The sequence below is a fragment of the Chelonoidis abingdonii genome, chromosome 5 (assembly GCF_003597395.2).
Source record: "Chelonoidis abingdonii isolate Lonesome George chromosome 5, CheloAbing_2.0, whole genome shotgun sequence".
NCBI lineage: Eukaryota > Metazoa > Chordata > Testudines > Testudinidae > Chelonoidis > Chelonoidis abingdonii.
The window spans coordinates 28,070,214-28,098,146 of record NC_133773.1 but is presented as its reverse complement, the minus strand read 5'-3'; the positions used below and the strand labels follow the sequence as shown (position 1 = coordinate 28,098,146).

The window sequence follows — 27,933 nt, the reverse complement described above, 5'->3', positions numbered from 1 at the left end:
GTGTAACCCAGGGAGCATCTGTATCTAGGGATGTGCTAACTTTTCTGCAGATTGTATTGCAGTCTTCACTTGTTCTCAGTTACTGGCACATAGCACAGGTTGTGCAGTGTTCTACTGGATACCATGCTAGTTCCACATATGAATCCAACTCAAACAGTCCCTACTGATACCTCAGAGGCCAGGAAATTGCATCAATACTGCCAAAGAGGCCTCCCCTGAGTGAGAGGCCTCCCCTTTCTCAGCTGTCCCCCAGTCATTTCCAGTTGTCTTCTTCCTTGTATCTTCACTGATACAAGGACTTACTTAGCGCCTCAGAACTTACTTCTACCTTTGAGCTGGAATAAGTTGATCTTGACATTGGCAGGCCATTTCATGATGTGTTATCTGCCACTTTCCTAGGTAAATTTAAACCATTTGATGCATTGCCCAGTGGCACAAGATACTTTTGAATTTGACCTGGTCATTGTTCATATTTTAATTAACTATTCCTCTGACATCAGTGTAACTCGACTGAATTAACAGAGCTACTCCCTGTTTACATCAGTGTAAGTGAGTGTAAAATCAGGCCCAGGTGAAGTCATTAAAAATTTCAGGATGACAACTTTATTATATCTTACATAACCTATTTCAGAAAATAAGGGTTACATAGTGTTTTTACTTTAGAAAATCTAACAATAGTAAAGCAGTACTTCTATACATATAAAGAGCACAGTTTTGGACCCAAGTCCATATTTTAGCTAGGAGGCAGAGATATTAGACTACATTTTGTGCTGGTATAAACTGACCCATTGTTGATTAAACAAAATCTGAAAGATCACTTTTGTACTATGTTAGTTTACAATAAAACAGATGCCTGCGAAGATAACCATAGTAATCCAGGCACATAACTAGTGAGAGTCTCAAGAATTAACTTTGCTTATCTAGCAAACTAATGAATTCCAAATTGTGAACAGCATTATTTTTTTTCATTCACACCATCATATATTAAGAACTTAATTTAAGTTCTAACAAAATACTTGATGTTGAACAGCATGTAGGTTCTGGGAATCACCTGGTGTGGCATTTGTCCCACAGGGGGAGAAAGAGATCTCATTTTTCTAAAAACCATGGACTTCTAGTGTAGGTGTAAATGGTTTTGTTGGCTGATTATAACAGAAAAAAATTAAATAGCTGTGCCCTCTCTAATGGTGTTACTACAATCAAAGGGTTTTGAGGGAATATAGACTAATTTGATCAATGAAAAGGGCAAAGAAGAGGTGAGACCAAGAAAAATACCTGTAGGGTTTTTGTTTTAATATCACTTGAACTGAAATTAACACATATTATAGATTGACTTGGAGTGGTATGAAGTTAAATATGCTGTAATTGCTTTTTACTGATGTGCTTGTGATTTATTATACCCATTAAAGACACTCTCCTGTTCCCATTTTCATATTTTTGTACAATAGGCACTAGAAGTAGAAGTCTGGGTAACTCAAATTTTGACTGAAAGCAATCTTGGCAAGTGCCCTATTTTTGAAGTGCCAGTATGAATCCATAAATAACACAATCTGACAATTAAATCATGTTTCTTCAACTCCTCCTTAACCTACAGTTACTACTGAGTTGCTTGTCCTTTGCTAGACCTAATCTGTAATTCCAGAAAAGACGTTTCTGGAACTGCTAATTCATCATGATCATGGGGAAGTAGCTTTATGGCAATAATAGAAGTAAGTTTATTAAACATTCAATATTATTTAAAAAGGGGACAGACGAAAGGGAAAAGAGGGCTTATTGTTCTTTGTTCCTATGAACAATATAATGTTGTGCTTACATTTATGTATATAAAAATATAGAAGGAAAAATGTTTAAATGACACAATGAAAGTGAAAGGAGATATCTAATTTGTGAAATTGTCTTGCCAAGTTATTTTACATATTAAAAGTCCTTCCTTCCCTATTTGCAGCAGTAACACTGGGATTTTCTTCTTCCAGGCCCACTGCAATGGTTATTTCACACTGCTCTAATGAGCAAGATTTCACCATAGTTGTATGCATTTAGGGAATTTCAGACTGAGAACTTTAATGGGTGAGGGCAGCTGGACTGGAAGAGGTGTCTTTAGATTCTGCTGAGTCAACTGCTAAAATAGTTAAGAAGGTCTTTTACAATGAGGGAACTTTCTTTTTGCCCAGTGTATTCAGGTATGGGCAGCAATACCATTTAACTACCCTTGAAAATTTAGGAGAAATAGGAAGCCTGTCACCTGTCCCTCTCCTCTGAAGATATCAGGGTTGATTGTTAAAATTTGTTTGGTCCATGCCTACGCTCCCCTAACATATTATTAGGTGAAAACCACTCCCTGGGAGAGAAAAATAATCCTGGTCTTGGAGGAGGGAGAGAACAGATGATAATTAGGCGTCTGGATAACCTTCAGATATTTGGGCCCTTGAATGTGATTTTTGTCTGATTTTGAATATTTGCCTATCGCTAATATATGTAGAGTTGACTTGTTTCACCAGAAACCTATGTTTTTTTTCTAGAGCTCAGTGGAAATTTCTTTGGATCAGATTCTTGTCTCAGTGACCACCTCTAACTTCAATGGAGTTATTCCAGATTTATCCCAATGTAACTGATATAAAAATGTAGCCATTTATGTGCAGATGGAAGGTTTATTTTTGTTTTATCAAATCTGCTTCTTGATATCTTGGTCTTATTTTTGTTTTTCTGTTAATTTGCAGAAAACTACATGCCTGCATCTCCCCCATTACTCATGTGCTCACATTTATACCGTTATAAATCCAGAGTCACTTTATTGACTTTAATGGAGTTATTTTGGACTTACCATGCTGTAACCAAGAGCAAAGTTTGGCTTTAGAAGTGACCCTCACTTAAGTCTGTCAAACAGTGACATGAGCTCTGTGCTTCTTAGGTTTATAAAAATGAACAGAAAAACATTTATAAAAATGTTTTAAATATCAGATCATAAAAGGCATAATTCTGCAATGTACTAAGAATCTTTTGTGAGATTCTGAGCCCTCTCATTTCCACTGGATGTTAGGGAGAATTGAGAGTTCTCAGCCCTTAAGGTACTCAGTACCGCTCAGGATCAGGCTCTAATAGTAAATATGTAAGCTTAAAATGACAAATGTTTACATTTCTATCTGTGACCCCAAAGTCCAAGATCTGTGTTTCTGCAATATCACAGACACCTAACCAGCAGGGAACTGCATCCTTGCACTTTACTGTTTGTGACACTAACAGCTGTATTGTTTAATAAGTCATTTGTTCATCATAATTTTATGTGTTGATAACCATACTCATAGTATGTGTATGTATATATACAAATATATCAGTTAAATGATGTTAACGTATTGGCCTAGTGGCCATTAAAGGACCCAAGCTACCTCTCCCTGGATCCCCAGAAAAACAGGCAACACATTGTGTAAACAGGTGAGCTTTGCAACCTGCCCTTTTGTGGTGGTGGGTTCAGCTAACATAGCATGTCTATAAAAGAAAGACTTCAGACTATGGAATGCTTAACATCACTTAACCAAAGTCATACTAAGAAGAACCTGATCCAGGGAGGAGCCCTGTTTTGAGAACTGAGACTGTTCAAGGTCAATAGGCCAGTGCTGTTTAGGCCCAGAGTCAAGGTTCCTTATTGAAAATGTTCTGCACGAGATTCAGATACTCAGAATGTGAGTAAATTCATGGACTAATCGAATTCAGTCTGGGAATTTGTCCCTTTCTTATTTATTTTGAGCTGGTAGTGGTCATCTAACAATAATAATCATTCTTAAAAAGCACTTTCCAGTTTCAAAGCACTGTACAAACATCAACTAATCATCAGAACCCCAAAAGCTGTTATGAATCCCAATTTTATATGTAGAGAAATTGAGGCAGAATCTCCTAGTGATTTAGCCTAGGGCTACAGAATTAGTCAGTGTCAGTTCAGGGTTTAGAACTCAGTAGTGCTCAGCCTACACCTCTCTCAGATGCTTGTTCCTTGGTTAATACAGGAATTGTCAATAATGTTGATTTGTTCTACATAAATTAGCAACAACATAGGTTAACAAAAATAAAGTGCTTTAAAAAAAACAAAACACTGCCTGGTAATAATGTAAAAGGAGAACCAAAGCCCACTGTAGTTTGAAAATGCAGCCCTTCACAAGGAAACTGTGGATTTATAATTATCAGGTTTTTATTCTAAGGAAAGAATAAATGCATTTTATAAAACAAATTGGCATGGGAAATATTGTAGTATGAGATCTCATCTAAGTGCAGAACTCACCAATTTCTTTCTAGGCTTGAACAAATATTACATGAATGAGGGCTCTTGTAAAATGTTATGTTTTGAAGTAGATTTCATTAAGGGTTTCCAGTGATAATTTATTTCTCCCTTTATGCCTAAGTCTCTTCTCATACTAATAATGGATAGCTGATTTGCATATAAATAGATTTCAGTATTTGCTGAAACAGAGACCTAATATGTTTCTCTTTTTTTCATGGACATTGTTAAATAAGAGGGGATACTGCAGCGATCAGCAGTTATGAATTGTAATAATTTTCTTGGTCAAAACTCTTTAGAGTGCATCAACAGTTTTTGACATTTTTATGAATACTTCAAATAATAAAAACATATTTTTCTATTTCTGTAAAGTGTTTTTAATACTGCTCTGGGTCAAAAATGCTTAATGTAAGCTACTGAAAATGTTGACTGTAACCCTCTGGATATCTGTTCTTAATTTTGTGCGGATATGTGGGGGTGCATGTGGGTGTAGTGTTTTTGCTATTTCTTATCTAGTTGTATGTTAGATTTAGCACAATGCTAACATCACAGTCTCAATACATATATTACTTAATTGAATAAATCTTTCATTTTTAGAACTGTATGTCTTGCATGTGATAGCTGTAAGTACTTTCCTTTACATTAGATGTATACATTTTAATCAAGGCCTCGGTACTTTACAAGAGTCATCAGATAAGTTTGATGAAGATTTATTAAAGAAATCCGAAGTCAGAACTTTGGTCTTCAACTATTTTCTACTGATTACAATATAATAAGGATGAAATAACATTTGATTGGTTTAGGTTATAACCCCAAAAGACAAAGGAACTCACCAAATATAGAAAAGCCAAATTCCAGAGGAATATACCATTCTGTAATTGGGAATTATCTTGTTTTTCATGTATCAAGGGCACGTTTAAAGTGAAGGACATTAGAAATAGCAAAGGAATAGCAAAAAGCCCCCCCACAGATATTGAAATGATCATGGAGTTACCTCTACTGTACACTTTTATCTACCAGGAAATCCCAGACATCTAATAATAAAGTTGCAGCCTAATTAAACCATATCAAGTGTCTCCTGTCCTCCTTTTGGTATAGCTGGACAATGTATATGTGTATGTGTTTTTCTTACCACCAGAGGTCACTCAGAGTAAAGTGAATGATTGCTTCAGCTTTTAAAGGAGACATTAAACATACTGAAACCCCTGACAGCCATGTACATTCTTTTTCTTGTTTTACTCTTGCACATGTGCATCTCTTAGTTTCCTTCATATCTATATTGCTAGATGAGTATATTGGCAGTAAAATGCCCCAAACACATCCCAAACTGGCTTCATATCAGGAACAGACTAGATATATATTGGATTTAGCTTTCAAATACTCATTAGACTCACTTTTTTGACTATATTATATAATAGAATGCTTGCCAAACATACACTTAACACAATACTTTGCCAGATAGAGGCTGTCTTCTCAAAAGGATAATATACAAAAATTGCTTAGACTCCTGGGGAAAAGCTTATAAAGCTGCATGATCGTCAATTATGGCTTATTTTTGGAAAAGATCCGTAAAAACGAAGTTGCTTGGCATTATAGAGCCCTAAGGTACTCATCTGCTCTGTAAAGTGACTATGTATAAGTGATACCATCTTACTCAACAGATCTATTCCTTGTGTATATTCAGACTCCTATTAACTATAGTGACAAAAATATGTTTTAACTGAAATGTATTCCTGTTAGCACTGAAGAATCAGTGTAGCTGTACACAAAGGAGCTGGAATATATTATGCATAATTTGAATTCAGTGGTTTGCGTTGATTTAATTAAGGGCATAATTTGACCTTCAAAATGTTTTCTTTTATTTGATGCACAGGCAGAAAAGAACCCAGTTTGACTCTCAGATTCCAGCAGTTAGACAAACATATTTTTCTTGTCAACTGAATATGTTAAAATAGAAATCTTTGACAGACAATAAACATAGAACTCAATAATATCATTTTTACTGTCACTTTTTTTAAGTAGAATTGCCCATTAAAAGCATTGTCAAGACCCCCAAAACAAAATATGAATGTGGACTTTGATTTTATAATTCATTAGTTTTCTGTACCACTAGATGTCTGCAGTTAATAAGGTGCTTATTTGTATTTCCTGTGTGCTGCGTGGAAAAGAGTTTTCATTGTGTGCCTACTTTAGGAGAATTCATGAAGTTTGATTATGCGTAATATAGTAGGAATGTAAAAAGCACATTTCTAGCAAGATCTGCTAAGCATTTGCTATTGTAATTTTCTATGGCATGTAACTTCACCAAACCTGAATGAATTCTCATGGCTACAGCAAAAAGCATGTCTCTGTTGCCAGGACTATCTCATTGCCAAATATCAAATTCAAGTGTCAAGGAAAAAATGTAACTATGGTAAGACAACGTATTTTCCACTCTCTTTGTCCTGAATGGAGGCTAACCAGCTTTTGCTCAAACTTTATGCTCATATAATTCAAGTTTGCCAAAGTGATTAAGATTTATAATGGAAAGTATAATGAATCCTCAATGTAGGTCTCACTACTGTTGTACCTGTAATGTTGATAATCCGATGTTCGAAGGTGCTGAGCCTATGCAGTTTCCATTCAATTCAGTGGAAAATGGTGGGTGTTCTGCCTGTTAAAAATCAAGACAATATAAATATATTTATTTATTGGAGAGAACCAGTGCTGTCTAAGCACTATAGAAAAAATTTAAAAGGTAGAATCTCTCCCCTTGGGGTTTACAATCTCTCTCTCTCTCTTTCTCTCTCTCTCTGTGTATTTATATATATGCATATACAGTAATGTAGTTGCCATTAAACTTGCCTTTTACAAGTAGATAGTGTTGCCATGATATTACCTTTTCCTCTATTCTTAGAATAGAGACAAATTGGAGAATTATGCAGTAACATTTATTGCTTACCAAGGCAATTGTAAAGATTTTAATGGTGACCGTAGGTTCTATAGGTTTGCTAAGTTATAACATAGATACCCTTTTTTCAGCTGAGTTATAAACAGAAGAACTAGGGTTCTATAATGAAAATGCTAATTCTACACTAACTGCAGCCACTGTAAATACTTTGTTGTTGATCAGAGTCCTTAAGATGTCATTTTCATAAGACCGCCTCAGTAGGTGTAAAATGTCTCTAATCTTTTTTTTATGGGGTTAGATGTATAGTGACTTACAGCTAAACATGATGACAGAGCAACTAACAGGAAAGCACTGCTTCAAGCTGAAGATTCAGCAGGTTAGATCTCACCTTCCCGTTACAGATTGTCCTAAACCCTCCCACAGAGTCCTATTAACCTAAATCTTTTACCTATCCAGCATTTATAGTGTACTATAGCAGAAACCAAGCTCTTAACTTTTCCATGTTGTTTTTACTGGCTAAATTAATGGCAACAGTAGATTCACAAACACCCTGTAACCTTTGGGAAAGACAGGCTTGACTGCCTTTCTGCATATTTTCAGAATGCGTTTAGAAGGATTATTGTTTTAAAAGATTCTTATTTAGCACCAAAGGATAAATAGTCTGCATTAATAAATTATTGAATTCATCTTATTTCTTAGTATCACATCTTCGTTATCTACAGTGTGAAGGTTAACCCCTCTCCCCAGAATATTAGCCATTGATAAACTAGAATATTTGCAATTTAGAAAACTTTAACTAATTTACATTAAGTACAAAAACTTGGGGCCGGAGAACAGAACCTAACAAGTTGAGGGGCAGCAACTCTTTTCTGAAGCTTTTGAAACTCTTTTCACTTATCTTTCACATTTGAGTGAATTGTTCAGCTTTTCAACTCAACCTGTGAGAGAACTGTTGCTACATATTCAATTTACATTTGAAAATGCAAAAAAAAAAATAAAAAATGAAGTAGAGAGAAGTGATGGATTTATTCCACAGATGTCTTCCATCACAGACCCAGGGTCGGCCTTGAACCTTATGTCATCATTTTTAGCTGTGCAGAGTGATTTGTAAAAATATTACTTAGCAGTTTACATCACTTTGCACAGACGTAAATGACTACACAGGGTGCAGCCATGGAGAATCACATCCATTGTATTTTGAATTTCTTCTGAGTTCACACTCAGTGTCCTGCTTCAGATTGCCCTCCCTCTTCTCCTTTCCTCTCTCTGTACCTTATCCCTTGCCCTCAAAAGGATGAAACTAGAAAAGATGTTTCATTGAGTTCAGAAGCTCATCAGCTTATTTTGCTTAGAAAACTGATACTGTAATTTAGTAGGGGCAGTCCTTTTGCCCTCCAGAATCTTTTCAATTTTGGCAAATTATAGAGTGCAGAACAGTCAGTCGCATACTGTGGTGGTGTGCGCTGGTCATTTGTTGCCAATTTGGACGCCACCATGGGAATGTATTTATTTTATTCACTTTTTTCAAATAGGTACATTAAAAGTTACAACATAAACATAAAGGACTGTCCCATAAATATATCACCTCCACAGCCTTAACAAAGGGGAGTGGGGGAGGATGAGCTTTGAAACGTGCCTGGATGATTTACAAATCTAGGGTCTCTCAGACCAAGGGGGAGAAAGGAAATTCCAAATACTGCTCACAGAGAATGGCTTCCCACCAGATTTTTCTTGTTTATGTTGAGGGTATAAACTTAGCTCAAGAGCTTTTGCTCAGTGAGGCAGTATATCACAGGGTGAGAGGAGATCTCTCAGCTAACAAGGTTAGAATACTCTGAATTCTCTATAGTAGTCAGTGCAGATCATGGAGCTCTGCTTTGATTTGTTCCCATGTGCAACTCTACTTAATAAGTGCAGTATTTTGCATTAGCTTCTTCTCCTGAATGATCCCAAGGTGTAGACCCATGTAGAACACATTACAACAATGTAGAGGTGTGTAGTGGGGTGAGCACCCGCTCCAGCCATGGAGGGGTTGGAAAAGCCCCTGCAGAGGGCTGGGGCTGGGCAAGGTAAAACCCTGGCTGATTGGGAAAAGTGGCTGCAGCTGGGGCCATGCTCCAAACTGAGCAACACGGCCTTATAAGAAGGCCAGGGAAGCCAGGAGCAAACAGTCTCTCTCTGTTTGTAGAGGGAGATGGACTTGACTGCAGGGACCTGAGCAGAGTACCTGGGTGAAGCAGGTCTGGGGACAGGCTGGGGAGCTCTAGCCTGGAAAGGCTCAGGCTGCAGCCTAGCAGAAGGCCAAGGGATATTAGGAGTTGCAGAGGGCAGCCCAGGGATAGGCCAAGGCAGCAGCAGGTCCAAACCCAACCTTGCCAGTGATGAGTAGGCTGATACTGCAGTCTGCCCCAGGGCATGGGGCTAGACGATGACTGACAGTAGCCATATACTGAGGCAAAGTGGGAATAGTGGATGAGGGTTCCCTGGGGAGGGGAGACCCTAAGACTGAGGGGTTACTGCCAGGGGCACCCGGGTCCAGGTAAAAGGGCACCGGGTCCAGAGAGGGACACAGGGGCCAAGACGACAGGTGGATCACCAGGCTGCAGAGGGTGCTCTTGGCTGGAAAAGAGCTAATTCCCAGATGTCACCAGCAGGAGGCGCTGCAAGGGTGAGTCCACTCCTCTACAAGGTGACAGAAACAGCGTAATTGTGGCAAGGACTACATCAGAGAGAGAGAATGCTGCCTTCATTTTGCAAAGTGCAGATGGAAGAAATGCTTTTGCCTTCAACCACTTCCTGTGCATTCAGAAGCATCTGGGATCTAACATGCCTAAATTGTGCACCTGTTGGAGTCAGATAGTAATGCACCTCTACCCCAATATAACACGACACAATATAACACAAATTTGGATATAACGCAATAAAACAGCACTTTAGTGGGGTGGGGAGGGGAGGGCTGCATGCTCTGGCAGATCAAAGCAAGTTCAATATAACATGGTTTCGCCTATAACGTGGTAAGATTTTTTGGCTCCTGAGGACAGCGTTATATCAGGGTAGAGGTGTATATGAGTCTTTTGTGGTGGACTGGAGGTGATTGCATCCTAGCGGAGGTTCTGGAGTGCATTTTCTGAATTCTATTGGGGAGTGTCTCCTTGAGCTCAAGTATACAGCTGATTGTCACCACAAGGAAAGAAGAGATGCTGGATTGACAGACAGGTTTCTTTATGATATAGAATTCATTAAATGGGCAACACACCATAGACAGCTTAACATGAACTCTTTTTAAAATTAAATTACATATAGTAGAAGTGATAGGCCACAAATAAACCCCTAAAAAGGATTTAAAGGCAGTAATTGGAGAGTCACCCCATACACATTCCTAACACCTGCTTTCCAATTAGCTTGCTGCTCCCTTGGGCCCGGGGTGGGGGGGGGAAGGTGTTACGAGGGACAGTGTGCTCAGAGTATTTTTGTTGTAGCTCACTAGTTACATGAAGGTATCTGGCACAAATCCTAAATCTTTTACCTGCACCTGAGTTAAGCAGGTAGCTGAGCCCAGTTGGGCTCAGAGCCTTAAAACACATGGTGATTTCTGTTTAGATAATGGGCCAAGAAACTCTCTAGATTTGAGAGCTGCTCTGATTATCATGTCAAAGCTGTTCAGCTGAATGAAGGGAATATGGCCAGAGAACCTGCTATTCTGTTTTTATTTTGGTTTGACTAGGCAAATTTAAACTCCCGGGGAGGGTTTTTGCTGCTTAACCTAGGAGTCTGCTGAGTCTCTGTTCAGTTGCACTGATCCTAACATTACTCCATGCACCCTCCAACATTTGAGAGAGAGAGAGGGAGAAAGAGACCACTACTGTACACAAGTGGTTGACTCTTGACTCAGCTGTCAGGGGCACAAAGCCTGAAAGTTCATAGTATTTTGTCTCCAAAACTAACTGTCTCCATCATCTTGGTGTCTGGAATCCTACTACTGCTTCCAAACATGTTATCTGCTGCATTCACTAGAGTTATGATTCCAGGCCAATGGAAGGAATGACTGTTACAAGTTCTAGGTAGGATCTGTATTGCGAATGGCATTGAAGCAATGTTAAAGTCATTTACTACTATAAACAGATTTTTTTTTCCATGTCATACAGGCACAGTACAGTCCAACTAGGTATATTCTTATCTCATTATCAGTCTCTGTGCAGCACACTGTTGTTTTGTGTAGTGCAGTATGTTGTTTATTTTTTTATCAAAATGTAAGGGTGTTCTGGTAGCAACTTTTTAGAATTTCGTATCCTTGTGTATATGTCTATTTTGTTTTACAAATATGGCAGACTGAATGGCCTGCGCAGCTTTATAAGCGTAATTGGAAGTGCAATTTAAATCAAAATAAATTTTAATAGTAGCAGATGAATATTAAGCATAACTTTTTTGAGGCAGTGATGATATTTCCTTATGCACTAATCTGTTGTCTTTACTGTTACTTGATTAGAACAAAAATCAGAACATACATATTAAAAACATGTAACTTTAAAACACATTGTATAAAACAACCCTTCCCATTTTCATTGTATTAGCATACCCTTTTCTTCTTCAGAATTCATGCTTTCATTGACAGTGGATTTTTGTAAGCCCACGTAAGATATTGTAACAGCAGTTCTCAGTAATGTAGAAGAGCAAGTGAGCAGTGTACGATTCATAATTCTCTACTTGTTACAAAGAAAATTCATGCTTCTCATCTAAGTTTGGATTTTAAAGTTCTTATTTATAAATGCAGTCATTTTCCAGTCTTTTTTTGATGTACTGGAACATTCTCATTGAGGGGCCAGAAACATAGATTTTCACTTTAAATTACCCATTGTTCCTGTTCTCTGCCATTTTTGCCCTGTAGCGTTGGTTGACATTTCATAGAGAGTGAGCCGGCATAGGGCTGGAAAATATATAATTATAAGAATCATCTGCTCTTGATTTTCCCATTACATACCAATCATGATACAGGCAGATTTTTCATAGGAGTTTGATTTGGAATGAGAAGTTTTATTGTTCGTTGACCTGTGATTAAAATGTGGCATTTTGGTAAATAAATTTAAGATAGCTTCTGCGTAATTCAGCTCTGATCTGGTGCTGGGAAAGGCAATGAAAGCCTTTGACCTGTATCACATAAGCAGCAGCATATGTAATGGGAAATATATTCTAAGATAAAAAACTGTGTAACACAATACACTTTTTTTAATGTTAGATGTCTTAAAACAGGCATAGTGCAGAAAGGAAGCAAAATGACTGACATCAGGTGGCAAGATAAGTGAAGTCTTGTTTCACCATATACCCTGTGAAAGACTTCAATATAAATAGTAAGGTTAAAGCCATAGAGTAACTCATTTAACCGCTTTAGTAGCTATAGACACATACGTAAATGTATTAGCAATTATTGTAAAGAATGGTAAGACTAGAGAGCCTATTACAAAATTAAAAATATAAATCATTATTATGGTAACAGACTAGGGACAATCTGTTCTAAAATCAGTATTATTTTGGGCAAAAGTCTTGCATGTTGCATTAACCTGAGTAGGTCTTAGTGATTCGTTGGTACATATTCATGTACGTGTTATCCATCGACTAGGCACACAATTCCTGATTACAATATGAGCCTGATCCTGTTCTCACAGACTTCGGTGTTAGTAGGATTGAGCCCTATGTGTGTACATTTTGTTGGAATTGAACAAAAAGATACTCTTTAATTATCCAGTTTTCCTTACAATATTCTCTGGACCACATACTTTCTAGCCACTTGATGTAGTTCACCCTCTATGCATACTGTAATAAATAATAATAATAAGAGATATACCTATCTCCTAGAACTGGAAGGGACCTTGAAAGGTCATTGAGTCCAGCCCCCTGCCTTCACTAGCAGGGCCAATTTTTTGCCCTCAATCCCTAAGTGGCACCCACAAAGATTGAACTCACAACCCTGGGTTTAGCAGTCCAATGCTCAAAGCACTGAGCTATCCCTCCTCCCCAATATGAATCATATTGCCTATGATTAATATGTATGATTAATATGTAATGATTCATATGTACTGTTTTTATACTGATGTTTTGGAAATAACAGACCTAACAATAATATTTAACACGTGGCATACTGCTAACATTAACATCCGAAGAAACCACAAATGTAGCATCATAATGAGATCAATAAACAATTAAGCAATTCTTGAAGATATTAAAATGATCTTCCAAAATGTACAGTAAATCACTTATTATATGACCTTCCGTACCAGAACAGAGCAAAAATATACATGGGCTAGTAAAAGTATAATGCAGGTGCATGGTATCAGTATCTTTGAAACCTTGGCATAGTGTGTTTTAATTGTAAACTAAAGGGAGAAAATAAATATTGCCTATTCTTAAAACAATGTTAAAATATTTGCCTTTGCCATTGGGAACGCACATTCTGCAAGTGAATGTGAGAGTAGGATTAAAAAAATACCAAAGTAAGTACATCTTTAGTCAGGATATCTGTATATCAAACCTGTGAAGTAAAAATGGTAAAGGCTGATTTCTACTGATGCTTATTTAATATTTCATTTCCTTTGTGTTTCAAATTAATTTCAACACAAAATTCTCACCCTCTGTTGACCAAAGTCTTAATATTCAGAAGATCATTTTGAAATGAATGAAGGTGGGGTCAGCTGAAAGTGTAGCATAATGTCTGAGAATTCTTAGCTTACAGGAGGCCAGCGTATCCTGCTTGAATAGAGAAACTGTATAATACTATATTATTTAACAAATATCCAATAAAATATCTCTACATAAAAAATTCTCTACAATTTCTCTCTACAAGAAATTTCTAATGAGAGAGAACTGGGGCAGAAGGGGAAGAGAGTTTTAAAATAAATTTGATGGGAAATATTTCCTGCAAGCAAGGCTAAACCATTTGGCTATAAATTATGTGGATGAACAAATAATCTGTTTCTATCTGTTAGACACTGATGGAAGTATTATCAACCTCATCTATAAATCATGACAATAATCTTTTTTCTTCAAAAATGGTTTAAAGTCAAGTTTAACATTCTTTGTCTCTGGTCACTGATTCCTTTTTGGTAGTCCTGTGACTGTGGGTTTTCTGAAAGCACACAAAGTGATACGTTTTTACTGTTTACTTGTAAGTTCACATACTATTTTATGTACCCTTATTTCAGATGTTTAAAAAATCCATAAGGATAAAATTCTTTTAAATATCTGAGTATGTATATGGAGTAACTCACTGAAGTTTTGTACAACACTGCTCTGTGTCCTCGGAGTAGCCTCTTTCCGTCATGGCCTGCCCTGGAGACTTTAGCGTACATTTTGTGTTCCTTTTTTTGAAACGTAGTTCTGCCATAAGACTCATCTCCCCAACATGCGATGAGATCCAGTACCTCCCATTCGGACCACGCTGGAGCTTGTCTGCGAATCCAGGACTGCATGATCTCTTGTGAAGGTGTACTCTGGATGATCGCCTGTGATGGTGGACTATGCTGACAGTCACCTGTGCTGATGGTGACTAAACAGGAAATGAAATTCAAAAGTTCTGAGGGCTTTTCCTGCCCACCTAGCTGGTGCATCAGAGTTGAGAGTGTTGTCCAGAGTAGTCACAAGGGAGCATTCTGGGATAGCTCGCGGAGACCAGTAACGTTGATTTGCTTCCACAATACCTTTAACCCGGGACTGCGATCTTGATTTAAGTGCTACTCCACTTGCTGAGGTGGAGTACAGAAATCGATTTAAAGAGCCCTTTAAATCGAAAAAGCCGGTTTGGTCATGTGGATGGAATCATTTTTTTTTTTTTTTTGAATTAACTCGACTAATTCTGAAATAACAGACTAGTGTAGACCAGGCCTAAGTATACAGTAGGACTGGGATTTTCAAAGGAGACTAAGGGAGTTAGGTGTATAAAACTGCAGTTGAGTGCCTAACTCCAATAGTCTCCTTCGAAAACCCCAGTTTAGGCATTTAAGTAAGAAAGATTTTTTTGCAGAATTTTGTTTTACATAAAAATTGAAACAAATCCAACCTAGTCCCCCTGCCCTCGATTACTGGTAAGGTGTATGATATTCAGCTATTAGAATAACAAAAATGCTGATCTTTTTACACTGTTAGTGTTACGTCACTTGTAAGGAGATATTTATTACTAATTTTAAAGTCATTCATTATATATTGGAGTGTATTTAGAGAGAGAGAGAGAGAGAAAGAGAAAGATCAAAGTATTCAATTCGCTATCATGGACACCTTTGCTCAACTCACCGTGCTGCTTTTTGTTACCATCAAAGGGCATCGGATATGAGACTCAGTCTGTGGCCACACACATTTGCACACAATTTCATAGTTTTTTGAGGAGCCAAATTTGTTAGCAGTTAGATATGTCAGTTTGGCTAGTGGAACACCAATTGCTTTCATATGTTTCAGAGAAGAATTAAATCAACACCTTATTTTACTTTTAATGGAGGGCCAAATTCTTCACTCTGTTATGCTGGTGTCCTGAGTAACTCCATTGAATTCGGAGCAGTGATTCAGAATTTACACTGTTATAATAGATAGAATTGTTCCATTAATCGTTTAAAAAACATAAAGATTTTATTAAATTAGCGACATATCCTAATTATCCTATGGTGAATATAGAGGCAATACAAAGACTGCAGAGAAATATGAAGGAAATAAGAGATGAAAGATAAATTCTTTGGCTCAGTGAAGCTGTGATTCTTTCTACATACATCTTATGCACACAGCCAACAAAAGATTATAATTGACACAAAATTCATGCTGGCAACAACTTTGATCTCATCCTCACACATTCTTTGAGCTCTTCTCAACTTATTCACTGAGACCTTGCAGGTACTAGCAAATTTTGTAGCTGTAATTCACCACCAGAGTACCTCGACTGTGGTACTAATATAGGACTCAGGCATTGTTACTATTTTGCTCTGAGTAAGGTAAGGTTAGATACATGGTGATAGAATGTCTAAGTCAAGACTGCAAGGACGTTTTGTAGTGTAGACACCAGAAAACAAACAAACAAACAAAAACCCCATCACGAGCTCCCAACCAGATTCCACTAGATTCTCTTTTCTAACATACTGTCCAAAGTCACCTGATTCCATATATTGTGTAGTCATCACATTCTCCTCTCAGAAGTACAACAGTTACTACAACAGCTCACATTTCAGCAGAGAAGCCAAGGCTAAATGGTAGTCGAGTCTGCAGTACTGCTTTTCCACTGAAGGTCATCCCTCAAAACACAGAGTTCAGCCACATTGATAGAATGGTGTGGATAAGTTTATACTGCTTCTCTTTGTGATGGAATTATTCTGAATGTTTCAGTCCACAATGCTATTTCTGGTACCTTTCATCAACATTATATTTTAAAAGGAAAAACAAATGTTGTAGGACATCTGGCAGTAAGGTTGCAGGATATATAAACTATATACTAGTCAAGCAACATTCTAAGATTATTATTAACAGCCATTTAAAAGAACTCTTTACTTAATGAATTTTTCTTTTTTCTCCCATAGGACCTGGGACGTACAATCCTGTAGTGAAGTCAGCTTCCAGTATTTCCCTATTTGTTTCCAGAGTGGAGCGTTTTAAGGACGTGAAAGAGATTACTCCCGGTCCAGGAGCTTATGAGGTTTGTTGATGTGGCTGTGTTCTCGGTCACATACTGGGGCTGATTTTTCATCCTCGCCTTAGCTAGATTGCTTTTGTTATGCTTGTAGTTTTCCTGGCAGTATTTAGTCATTTAACATGATTTGTAGGGACAGTCTATATTTAGCTATCTAAATGTCAATTCCCGAATTGTGGGAACAGGAATGGAGTCCAGGTTTTAAAAATGTGACTGGTAATAAGCAGAGTAAATGACAATTTGTCGACATACCTCCTGTTTGTGCTTTAAATAGATGCTGGAGTAGAGGCTCACCTCAGACCAGTTATTCACTGCTGAATCAGATGGGAATAAATAAATATTGCTTCTTTGATTCTCCTTCGCTCCCTCTGTTGCTGCGTGTAATGAAATATAGCACACTTTCAGTGCCTGAATCTTTTCTTTGTGTTATACTTATGCATTCCAACGTGAATTTAGCCATGAGCAAATTAAACATCTTTGACTGACGGCCTGCTGAGGGAAGGGGCCTAGCTCTGTGGAGCAGAAAACTCGATGAAAGAGCAATGGAAGAGCAGCCTTCACCACATAACTAATTGCTACAATTGCCCTGACACAGCTCTCTCATCTCTGGGTGGCAATTATGTGCCAAATGCACTGCTACTTGGGATTAGGTCTGAGGAAACTCAGCCACATTAGCTGGTCTTCCCAGGCAATGAAATGGGAGGCAAGAGACTGAAGTGAAGATATGGAGTAAGAAGGGGAAGGAGAAAGTCCCCTGAAAGTCTCTGGTCCCCTGATCAACTACTCTTTCTAGAGCAACAGTATCTGTAGAAAGCCTCTTCCCTTCCCCCTCCAGTTCTGCTCCACCCTTGGACCCTGTTGGCTTTCTTCTCCATAGGGGAGGGGGTGAAAAAGAGATCAATTTATCTCATCATTGTTCCTCTGTCCTATGGGGGAATAGGTGCTGCCACAAGGAACCTTGCCTGATCCTTTCCTTACAGCTTTTGGGCAGAAGGGAATGCGGTGTAATGATTGGCGGGGGGAAGGAAAGATGGTTTTGCAGTCAAGGAAGTGGGCTGTGAATTAGGAGTTCTGAGTTCAGTTCCCGGTTGTGTGTGAACTTTGGGCAAGTCATCAAATCTCTCTGTGCTTCAGATCCTTGTCCGTAAAATGAGAATAATATTTTCATACCTTATGGTGATGTAGTGTTCGGATTCTCCATTGTGGCTATATATGTTCTGAGATAAATAGAGAACCCAGCATTTTGACAATGGCGGGAGTGGGATAATGGAGAGAGAGATTGGGGTAGTACAAAGAAGAAAAGGGGGTGAGATGTCAATTGAGGGAACACAGAGAATGAAGTAATTGGAAAGATGAGAGATGGAAAGATTGGGAAGAGAGCAAAAACATGGAAAACAGAGTAAGAGGGAAGAGAGACTTTATAGAAAAGGGAATGGCTTGATAAAGGGAAGAGATAAGAAAAGTTGAGCAAATTTCTAAACAAGAAAGAAAAATCATTGAAGGGGACAATACAAGGTTAGGGAAGCAGAATACACATACACATACAAAATATGCATACAGAAACTCTTGTCAGTGTTTGCATCAGTCAGGAGTCAATGGGGACTCTGTATCAGAGGGAATGTTTGGGAGACCTCTCTGTGGATCGGATGTCAGCATGAGTCCAATTCTTCTAAACATAGCTGAGGGACTAATTGGATTCAGTAGCGGGAAATGAAATTTGTTGGATTTTTTTTAAAATACATGCTGCTGCAATGATGGAGCTATATTTTTGAATGATTTTATCATTTCCAATACTAATGTAGTATTTTTGGTTGCGTTCATCTGTTTTCGCCTGCATCTGATGGGAAAAATGAGCATGTGTTGTGTACTTTTGCTTCTGCTTGATTTTATGTGTTATTCATCCATAGTCTGAGGATGCAGAGGAATTAGTGTTTTGGGGAAGTCAACTGGGCTTTGGTTAGTCTTAAACCTGGGTTTAGTTATGGACAGGAACTAGTGTATCATATGACTGTATATTAGAAATCATTTAAAATTAATTAATTCATAGTGGAAAAGCATAATGGTAGAGTTCCATGCTTTAGTTTGATATACTTAATTTTAGTAAGCTTTAACTTTTCAGTTTTTCACAGCAAAGGACTCAGCGGTGTCCTTTTTAATGTCTGTTCTCCCCTGTGTATGTTACAAACTGTAAATGTTATACTGTTGATTAACGTATTGCTTTTACAGTGCAGCTGGTCAGACATCCAGTAAATATTTTGAGGATGACAATTTTAACAATCAGAATTTTGTAGTGATAAAAGCACATATCATGATTAGGGCCCTATGCAGGTTGTGGCAAAATAGGACAAATTTCCATAGCAATATACACTTATTCTATTGCTATTTCATTCCCATCTCACTCACACACCCATCTGCTCCCACCGACATAACTGGCCCATAGCTGAATCTACTCCTTGACATAAAATTCATAAATGATTATTTTTAATAGTGATTTATTTCTGGGTGGATTTTTTTAGTATACTCTTTGGGCAGCCCATTGCCTCCCACCCTTGCAATGTTTTCGCAGTGGCATTACTCAGAATCGCCTTCCTCCATATTGCAGGGAAGGGAAGAGCTCCAGCTCCTTTGATCTCATGCTGTCACGCTTCATGGAACAGTATATGGAAAATATGCTATAATTAACACCTTGTAGTGGAGAGGTGCAAAGCAACAGGCTGTTACAGTCAGGTCCCGGCAGGGCAGGTGGTCGAAAAAAGCAGTATTTAATGCCTGGCTGCAGAAAAATGGTAAATTCTTCAGCAAAAAACTGAATTCAGTGGCGTCTTTTAAAAGTGCTATATTTCGTGGCTGTATTAATGCAGAGTCCACTGTGGTTAACCGGACAATCCAAACCTTTTAGATCTATTGTCTCAGACTCTCTGCAGAGTCCATCAGGTGACACCTCATTGGTATACATTCCATTATCAATTGCAAGTTTATTTCCACAACCATACTGGCTAGAAACATGCTTTTTTTCAGTGTAAGCTGGGATCCTGGAGCACAATTCCACACAAAGGGGTGAATTTTTCAGTAAGTTCTGTGGTTGTGGTATCACACTATACACTACTACAATACTCTGATCATAATGAGCATAGAGCTATTACTGAAGTTCTATTTATTTTTGAAGTAATGTTTATCTAATTTATTATACAGTAGACTTCTCAAGTTACACTGCTTTGTTTACTACAAGAAAGTTGTGTGTTTATATAAACTGAAATACACAAGTAATTATAACCATGATGCTTATATTGCATGACTCATCATAAGTCCCTATGAATCCTGTAATATAGAGTGCTGTTCATTTATCTTCACTGCCATAATTGTGAAGCAGAATAAGTAAAGAATTATTTTTGCCACTGGATTTCCTGTTAGTCAGAAGTAGACTAAAATGAGCCTTCAGGGAGTTAGAAAAAATATATAGCACAATTCTAATTTTTTTCCTTCTTAATATTTGATGGTGAACTGTTAGGGCCCAATTCTGAAGCCTGTACCCATGTGAGTATGAGCTATGACATCAGACCCTTATGCTCTAGAATATGGAAACTGTTTCAAGAAAGGTTAACTGGAATAAAGGTTCTTAGTCTGAATACAACAAAAATTCTCTCTGCGTACTGAAATAGTTTTATTTCAAACTGTACTTGGCGAGTGAGATTCTGTGCTGTGGCTCTAAGTCTAGATGCAAAAAATAACTTGGAGCTCAGAGCAGGCATGCGGTAAAGTAATGGTAAACCACCCTTGCACCCTCAGAATCCTGGGCTGTTCTGCAACGTCCACCATCTTTTAGATAGCCCTGGCGTGTGTGTCATCAGTTATGGCAGCCTAAGCCCTATAGGTCCAGGACTGCCCAGAATCTCCATTGCCGCAGCCCTGTCTAGCTACTCTTTTAGAACTCTTATGCCATTCGGTCCTTTTCCCCTAGCTTAAAGTGTCAAGAGATGTGGGAGGAGCAAACCCAGAATGTTTTGTACAACTTCCATAAATGACGTAGCGTCGTAATCATGACATTGCTTTTTAAACCGAACTCCTTTCTGATTACACTGGTATATTCTATTTGAAAACTGGTGGCACAGTATGGCCTGTAGAAATTAAAGTCTCGAAACGTAATGAGTTGTCTGGTTTTCAGAGGTGCTAAGCAGCTGCAAGTCCCATTGAAATACCTTAGAAAATCAAACCAGTGCCATACAGTATATTAAGAGATAATGCTTCTTTTGAAAAATTGTGCTAATGCACAGTTCTAGTTTTGCTTTTTTTTTTTAATTGGCAGATATTTTAATAAAAGTTATAACCCTCAAAAAGCTGTACAGTGAGTGCAAATTAATTACTTGTTTTTAACACTGTTAAATGTAGCAAAGTGTAAAATAAACATTTCTGTCATAATACTTGTCACTCCTTTACTTGACAGTGTGAAAGCAAGTATGTCAGTTCTTTTTGGTATGGCAGCTTATCTGTGTGACACCTTTTTATGATGTAATTAGCAATTTTGTTCAATTTTCCAGACATGGAACATTTGATAGCCTTCTGTGGATATAATATTAATGTGATCTTTGGCCTAATGTATGGAGTAATTATAAAAACTGGTGAAATGTAATTGAAGAGGAGGAAAGGCACTTATGGAAATATTTTTGTTACTCTAAAATGTTGCTTCACTACACAGAATTGAATAAGCACAATTATTATTGTTTATGCCACACTATAGATGTGCATGATATCTTATGGACAAATATGGTCAGACATTGGTCCTTGGGCTAAGAAGCTCACAATATAATTTTTCCAACACTGTTATAATTAGGGCCCTACCAAAGGGCCATGAAAAATGCATCATGGACCATGAAATATGGTCTTTTCCTTATACTATACAGATTTCATGGGAGAGACCAGCATTTCTCAAATTGGGGGTCCTGACCCAAAAGGGAGTTGCAGGGGGGGTCGCGGTATTGCCACTTCTACACTTCTTTCAGAGCTGTGCAGCTGCAGAGCAGCAGCTGTTGGCCAGGTGCCCAGCTCTGAAGGCGGTGCCCTGCCAGCAGAAGCACAGAAGTAAGCATGGCAATACCATACCATGCCATCCTTACTTCTGTATTGCTTCCTTCAGAGCTGGGTGGCCAGAGAGTGGCAGCTGCTGACTGAGGGCCCAGCTGTGCAGGCAGCTGTGCAGAAGTAAGGGTGGTAATACCATATCATCCTTACTTCTGCCCCGCTGCTGGCAACAGCCCTGCCTTCCAAGCTGGGCTCCCAGCCAGCAGCGACTGCTCTCCAGGTGCCCAGCTCTGAAGGCAGTGCTGCTGCCCATAGCAGCGCAGAAGTAAGGGTAGCAGTACTGCAACCCCCCCTACAATAACCACTTGCAACCACTCCACAACTTCTTTTTGGGTCAGTATCCCTACAACTATAACACTGTGAAATTTCTGATTTAAATAGGTGAAATCATTAAAGTTACTATTTTTAAAATCCTATGACCATGAAATTGACTAAAATGAATTGTGAATTCAGTAGAGCCCTAGTTGTAATAGTAGCAGACCTATATGAGCACAGTAATGCAGCATTTAATACTATTAAACACCAGAGTGACCCTTCAATTAGGCACCTGTTAAGAGTGATTAGGAATTATTTATATAGTCAGTACCATATGTGCAAGAGGCTGCCTATTTCTTCCAGTGGGGGTTTTAACAAAGGAAGGATAAATCAAATTACTAAAAGATAAGAACTAGCCTGACCTTTTGCTAGTGGGGAACTTTATCCTTTTCTCATGGCGTATTCTGGTGCAGAGCAATTATTTCATTGCAATGAGTTTTAACTTGGGATTCTAACAACACTTCCCACTCATTCTCTCTAATCTTCTGGGGTATATGTGCTTATGCAACAGATTTTTCAAAGTAATTCATAAAAAGCCTCACACAATATATTTAATCTCCTGTCCACAAAGGACCTAAAATGTTGGGAGTTACTTGTGCCTAATGTGTACTTTTAAAATAGTTCCTTTCATTCCTTACCTTTTAATTTTAATTTTTATTTACAAGTTATGTACTTCATGCTTATCAAATTTTAAAGATGCTTCAATTTTTTTCCATTTTTATTAAGGTTTTACAGCTGTCAAAAGTATCTTGGGGAAATTTTTCTGCTATTGCACATGAGAGTAGCTCTGTTGACTTCAAATGAGTTACTCCAATTTACACTAGCTGCAGATCTTGTTAATTATTGTTAACTTGTGAAAAAATAAGTTGTCATTTGAAACAAGTTTATAATTTTAAGAAGCTGAATGTTGGGACTGTGGAACTCTTTAGCTTTGTAATATAAATGACACTTTTGAGTATAAAGTGCTGAAATTATACCCCAAAGTCTCAAACAAGATAGTTATCTATTTCTCAGGTCCAGTAGATATGCTTGCAGCTAACTGAACTAATTAGGTATTTTGTGTTGCCATGGAAAGCAACAAACTGCATGAAACTCAGGGCCATAATTATACAATTTATTATTTGTGTAGTATTAAGTCCCCCAACATGATGACCTGCCACTTTGTACACCTGCTTCTCCTTTCCTCATTAAGTGAATGGTGTTCTCCTTTAATTGTCTGAGTAAAACAAATAAAACGTTGTTTTGTTTTGCATAGACCATATGTTGAGTAGTGTTTGTAGGTAAGATTATGTATGGAGTTCACTACACTTCTCTGTTTTTACTTGCTTATCTGAAAAAAAAATCACTTTTCGGTTTGACACTTCTGCTGCTTGGTCTCAGCCAGTTGGCAATTTATCTTCTTTGCATGAATATTCACTGCTGGTTATTCTAACTACAGATGCTACTATATTTGGTTTGGGTGCCTTGTTGAAAGACCAGATTACTTTAGGGAAAAATTTCGGAACAGAGTACAAGATTTAGATCAATTTGCAAGAGTTGAGAAGCCTCACTGACATACAAGAGCAAGATACAGACAATGCAGCTGTCAGGTCAGACACGGTGATTGCAGTCTCAAACCTGAACAGCCAGAGAGCAGTAAGGCACAAGGCTACTCTTTGAAATACCTTCATTTATCTTCAGCATGGGAGAGATTAATTTGATGTTCCTGTAACCCAAATATTTCAGCTGAAAATTAAATCTTCCATGTAAATTTAGTTAATCCTAAATGTTCTGCACAGACAATGGATAAACTGTGTCTACTCAGCATTATTAGATAATAAAACTGCCCAGTGTCTTCCATAGTTAAACAAAAAGGATCTCTCTTGCAGCAGGGAAGAAAGGGGCAATTGACAGAATATCCTCTCCATATTAAGCCTTTTCTATTAGTCCCTCTGATTTCAAGAGTTTTACAACAATTCCACCATAATAAGGACAACATAACATGGGTTGCCCCTAACTTGATAAGAAAATTTCAGATTCTTCTTAGATATGGATGTAATGCTTGTCTCCATATTTTTTACATTCAAACTCTTGAGCCTTTGCTGTGCTGGGAAAATGACCTGCAATAATAAGGGCTTGTCAGCATGTGGAAGCTACTGTGAAATAAGCTAGGGTGTGAAATTAAAGTGCAATAGCTATTCTGCAGTAGCTCCTGTGTGGAGACACTTATTCTGCACTAAGGATGCCTTTTTTCACTTTAGATTAGCTTAATCCATTTTGAAAGTTTATTAAACTCCCCAAAGGCAGTCAGTGTGGAATAAGAGTGGAGCGATAGCAGAATTTATTCCAGGCTATTTCACTGTGTAGAAAACCCTAACATATGTCAACCACAGATTGCCCTAAGTGTCCTTCACTTGTGGCCAGGATTTAAAACTGTTTATTCTCTAGTGTAAAGAGGACCAAACCATTTTAACAATCCATTACAGAAAAATTGTGTAACAGGATACAAAATTAGTACTGCCAGTCTCTTGTATTCAAAAACAATAATTCAGGCTTAAAAATGATAGCTTTTGAAACTTCGGTAAGACTCTCATGTGATCACATGACTCTAGCAGCCGGGGACCTTAAGAGAAAACCCAAATAATGTGAGATTCATGATTAAATTGTAAGAGCTGGTAACAGGGGGAAAATTCTGTAATAACTGATTCCCAGAAACCAAAAAGTTAGGTCCAGATCCAAAAAAGGACATAGGCACCTAAACCCCTGATGTAGTTGCTACTAATCCACAAGCCCCCAACTCAAACACTTATGTCACCTGAAAGACCCTATTTAGAAAGCATGCTGTGAGCATGCCAAACTCAGTGCAAAATAGTTGATGGTGGGGATGAGTGGTTTAGCCCAGTGGTTAGAATGCTCAATTGGATATGAGAATGCCCTGTTCAATTCACCTCTGTCTGCTGAGGAGAACAGATTTGGACAGGGGCTCCTCACTTCTCGGGTGAGTGCCATTGGGCTATGGAATATTCTGGTGTGGGTCTCTCTTGTTGAAGCTGTTCCACTTTGTATTAAATATTACTCTATTGCTCTATAGTCCAGGCCTCAGGGGACAGGGAAAGGGGGTGGAAACCTCTTTGCAAATCCCTTCTTGTCAGGCAACAGGGGAGTTGAATGTGGGTCTGCCACATCCCAGATGAGTGTAGTAACCATTGGACTGACATTATAAGGGTGGCCAGATCGTTCTATTCTACCATCCTCCCCTGCTTCCTCTGCATAAAAATCTATCTGTAAATCTCTTTATAGATCTGGGACTTAGTTCTTTGCTCAAGCCTCACACAAGCTGGGGAGGAATTGCAAGCACTTTGGAGGACAGGATTAGAATTCAAAGTGATCTTGACAAACTGGAAAAATGGTCTGAAATAAATATGATGGAAAATCAATAGGCACAAATGCAAAGTACTCCACTTAGGAAGGACTAATCATTTGCACAAATACAAAATGGGAAATGACTGCTTAGGAAGAAGTACTGGAGAAAAGGACTGGGGGGTTACAGTGGTTCACAAACAAAATATGAGTCGACAATATAATACCATTGCAAAAAAAGTGAACATCATTCTGGGATGTATTAGCAGGAATTGTGTAAGCAAGACTTCTGCTCAGCACTGATAAGGCTTCAGCTGGAGTACTGTGTCCTGTTCTGGGCACCACACGTCAGGAAAGTCCAGAGGAGAGCGATACAAATAAAACATGACTTAGAAGGAAAGATTGAAAAAAAATGGGTTTGTTTAGTCTGGAGAAGATTGAAGGAAGATGTGATATAGTCTTCAAGTACGTAAAAGGTGGCTGTAAAGAGGTGAGGGATAAATGAGGACAGGACAAGAAGTAATGGGCTTAAATTCCAGAAAGGAAGATTTACCTTAGACATTATAAAAACACTTCCTTGCTGTAAGGTTAGTTAAGCAGGGAACACTTTATGTAGGGAAGTTATGGAATCTCCATCATTGGATGTTTTTAAGAACAGGTTAGATGTTTTTAAGAACAGGTTAGACAAACATCTGTCAGGGGTGGTCTAGAATAGATAATACTTCATTTGCCTCAGTGCAGGGGACTGGACTAAATGACCTCTTGAGGTCCTTTCCAGTTCTACATTTCTGTGATTCTATAAGGGGCTTGGGCCAGTGAATGAAGAAGGGGTGGGGAACTCAATAAGCAGTATAAGATCTCACCAGGGAGGAGTGCAAAACAGTATATCATACCCAGGTTTGGGCGTAGTTGTTACTGGTTTAGGGTTTTTTCTTGTTGTGGAAAACTATTTCTTTATTACTGTAACCTATGCAAGAATGAATGTTGAAGGGATAAATTGCTAATTGAATGACTGTTCTTTTATTAAGGAAGTGGATGACCCATTCAAATAGCTCTGGATATGCTAGATTCCTGGTAGAACAAATTTTTACATGTTTTGAGGCTTTTATGACTCAAAACCAAAAAAGGTTGTTTTCAGGTACTCCTGTATCTTTTGCTAATAGGAAAAATAGTTTAATAAAATACAACTCTTTCCTCTAATTTTGACAGTGAATACTGGTACCAGAAATACAGTTTGCTGGACAGTTTCTGAGCTGTTGTAAATTGGTGTAGCTCAATTGAAGTCAATGTATGAAGTCAATGAAGTCAAAATATGACCTTGTATTTCTATTTCTATTTTAAATCTTATTATCTAATACTTCTTTCTAAGATGTAACTAGCTATTCGTTTGACATTATCTCTTTAGCTGAGTGATCCTCCCTTTTGCCGTACCAGGAGAATTGTTAATAACAATGATACATATCACATACACCTTTTGTAATAAAAATCATATAGTAATTCTGATGCATAAGTAGTTTTTCATTTCATTTCATAACTGTTTAATAGTTTAGCTTGTCTCCCACATCAGGACCAACATTACCTGATGATTGACGTTGATATGTTAATCTTAATTACCAAGCTTTTGGGGTTCAGAAAGCCCTTCTGATTGATTCATGTCAGTAAAATGTAGTAATCAATTAGGGTCATTCTCTTGGATGAAAGGTGATGGTATTCACTCTGTAAAGCAAAAGTAAATTTGTATTCTGTGCTTGTCATTTGTTCCAGATAGTAAACTCTGGTTTAGATACTATTGCTGCAGTAATTGCACTATTGATTAAAATATCGCCAGAGTGTAAAATCAATTTTAAGCTCTTTATATCCTTATTACAGAGTTGCCAGTCACAACTCTATTGTTAAGGTGCAAGAGGCTTTCCACTCTAAGCTCTGTTTTGGTAGCCTACCTTCTCTAAAAGCTTCTTTTGGCCTAAAATGTTCTTAGTCGGTGGCCACAATAGGAAATTTTGGAAAGGGAGAATAAAATAAGCAAGAGCTGAAAAATAATATACAAGTTTACTGCATTCCAGTTGTTTCATTTTGTAAGCTGATACTTACAATCCAAAGCAACTTACATTTACAGTTTCAAACTGCTGATACACTAGGATATATCCTGATTCTTTGTAAACACTTGTGAAATACCCCAAATGCAACATGAATACTATTTTGGGGCTGAAGAGCTGGCTGTCCAGAGGCTACAGCAGGAGACTCTACCACAGAGGAGGAGAAGAGGGATATGTTCAACAGATAATTTTTTTTGCTGTGAGTAGTCTTTCCCATTCAAGTAAAATGAGAGTACGTACTGCTAATGGACCTGCTCATCATTGGCGGTGCATACATGTGAGTACATAGTTTCTCACC

The 27,933-nt window shown here is 38.0% G+C and overlaps 1 protein-coding gene across 4 annotated transcripts in view; it reads left to right on the top strand.

Moving 5' to 3' along the window:
• The window catches only part of STPG2 (sperm tail PG-rich repeat containing 2), a 436,725-nt gene that overhangs the window by 239,946 nt on the left and 168,846 nt on the right, over window positions 1-27,933 (top strand). For all 4 annotated transcript variants that reach the window (XM_075066165.1, XM_075066166.1, XM_075066168.1 and 1 more), the window contains one exon: window positions 16,700-16,815. In XM_075066165.1, coding sequence (XP_074922266.1) covers window positions 16,700-16,815 — 116 coding nt within the window. The remainder of the gene's footprint in view (window positions 1-16,699; window positions 16,816-27,933) is intronic.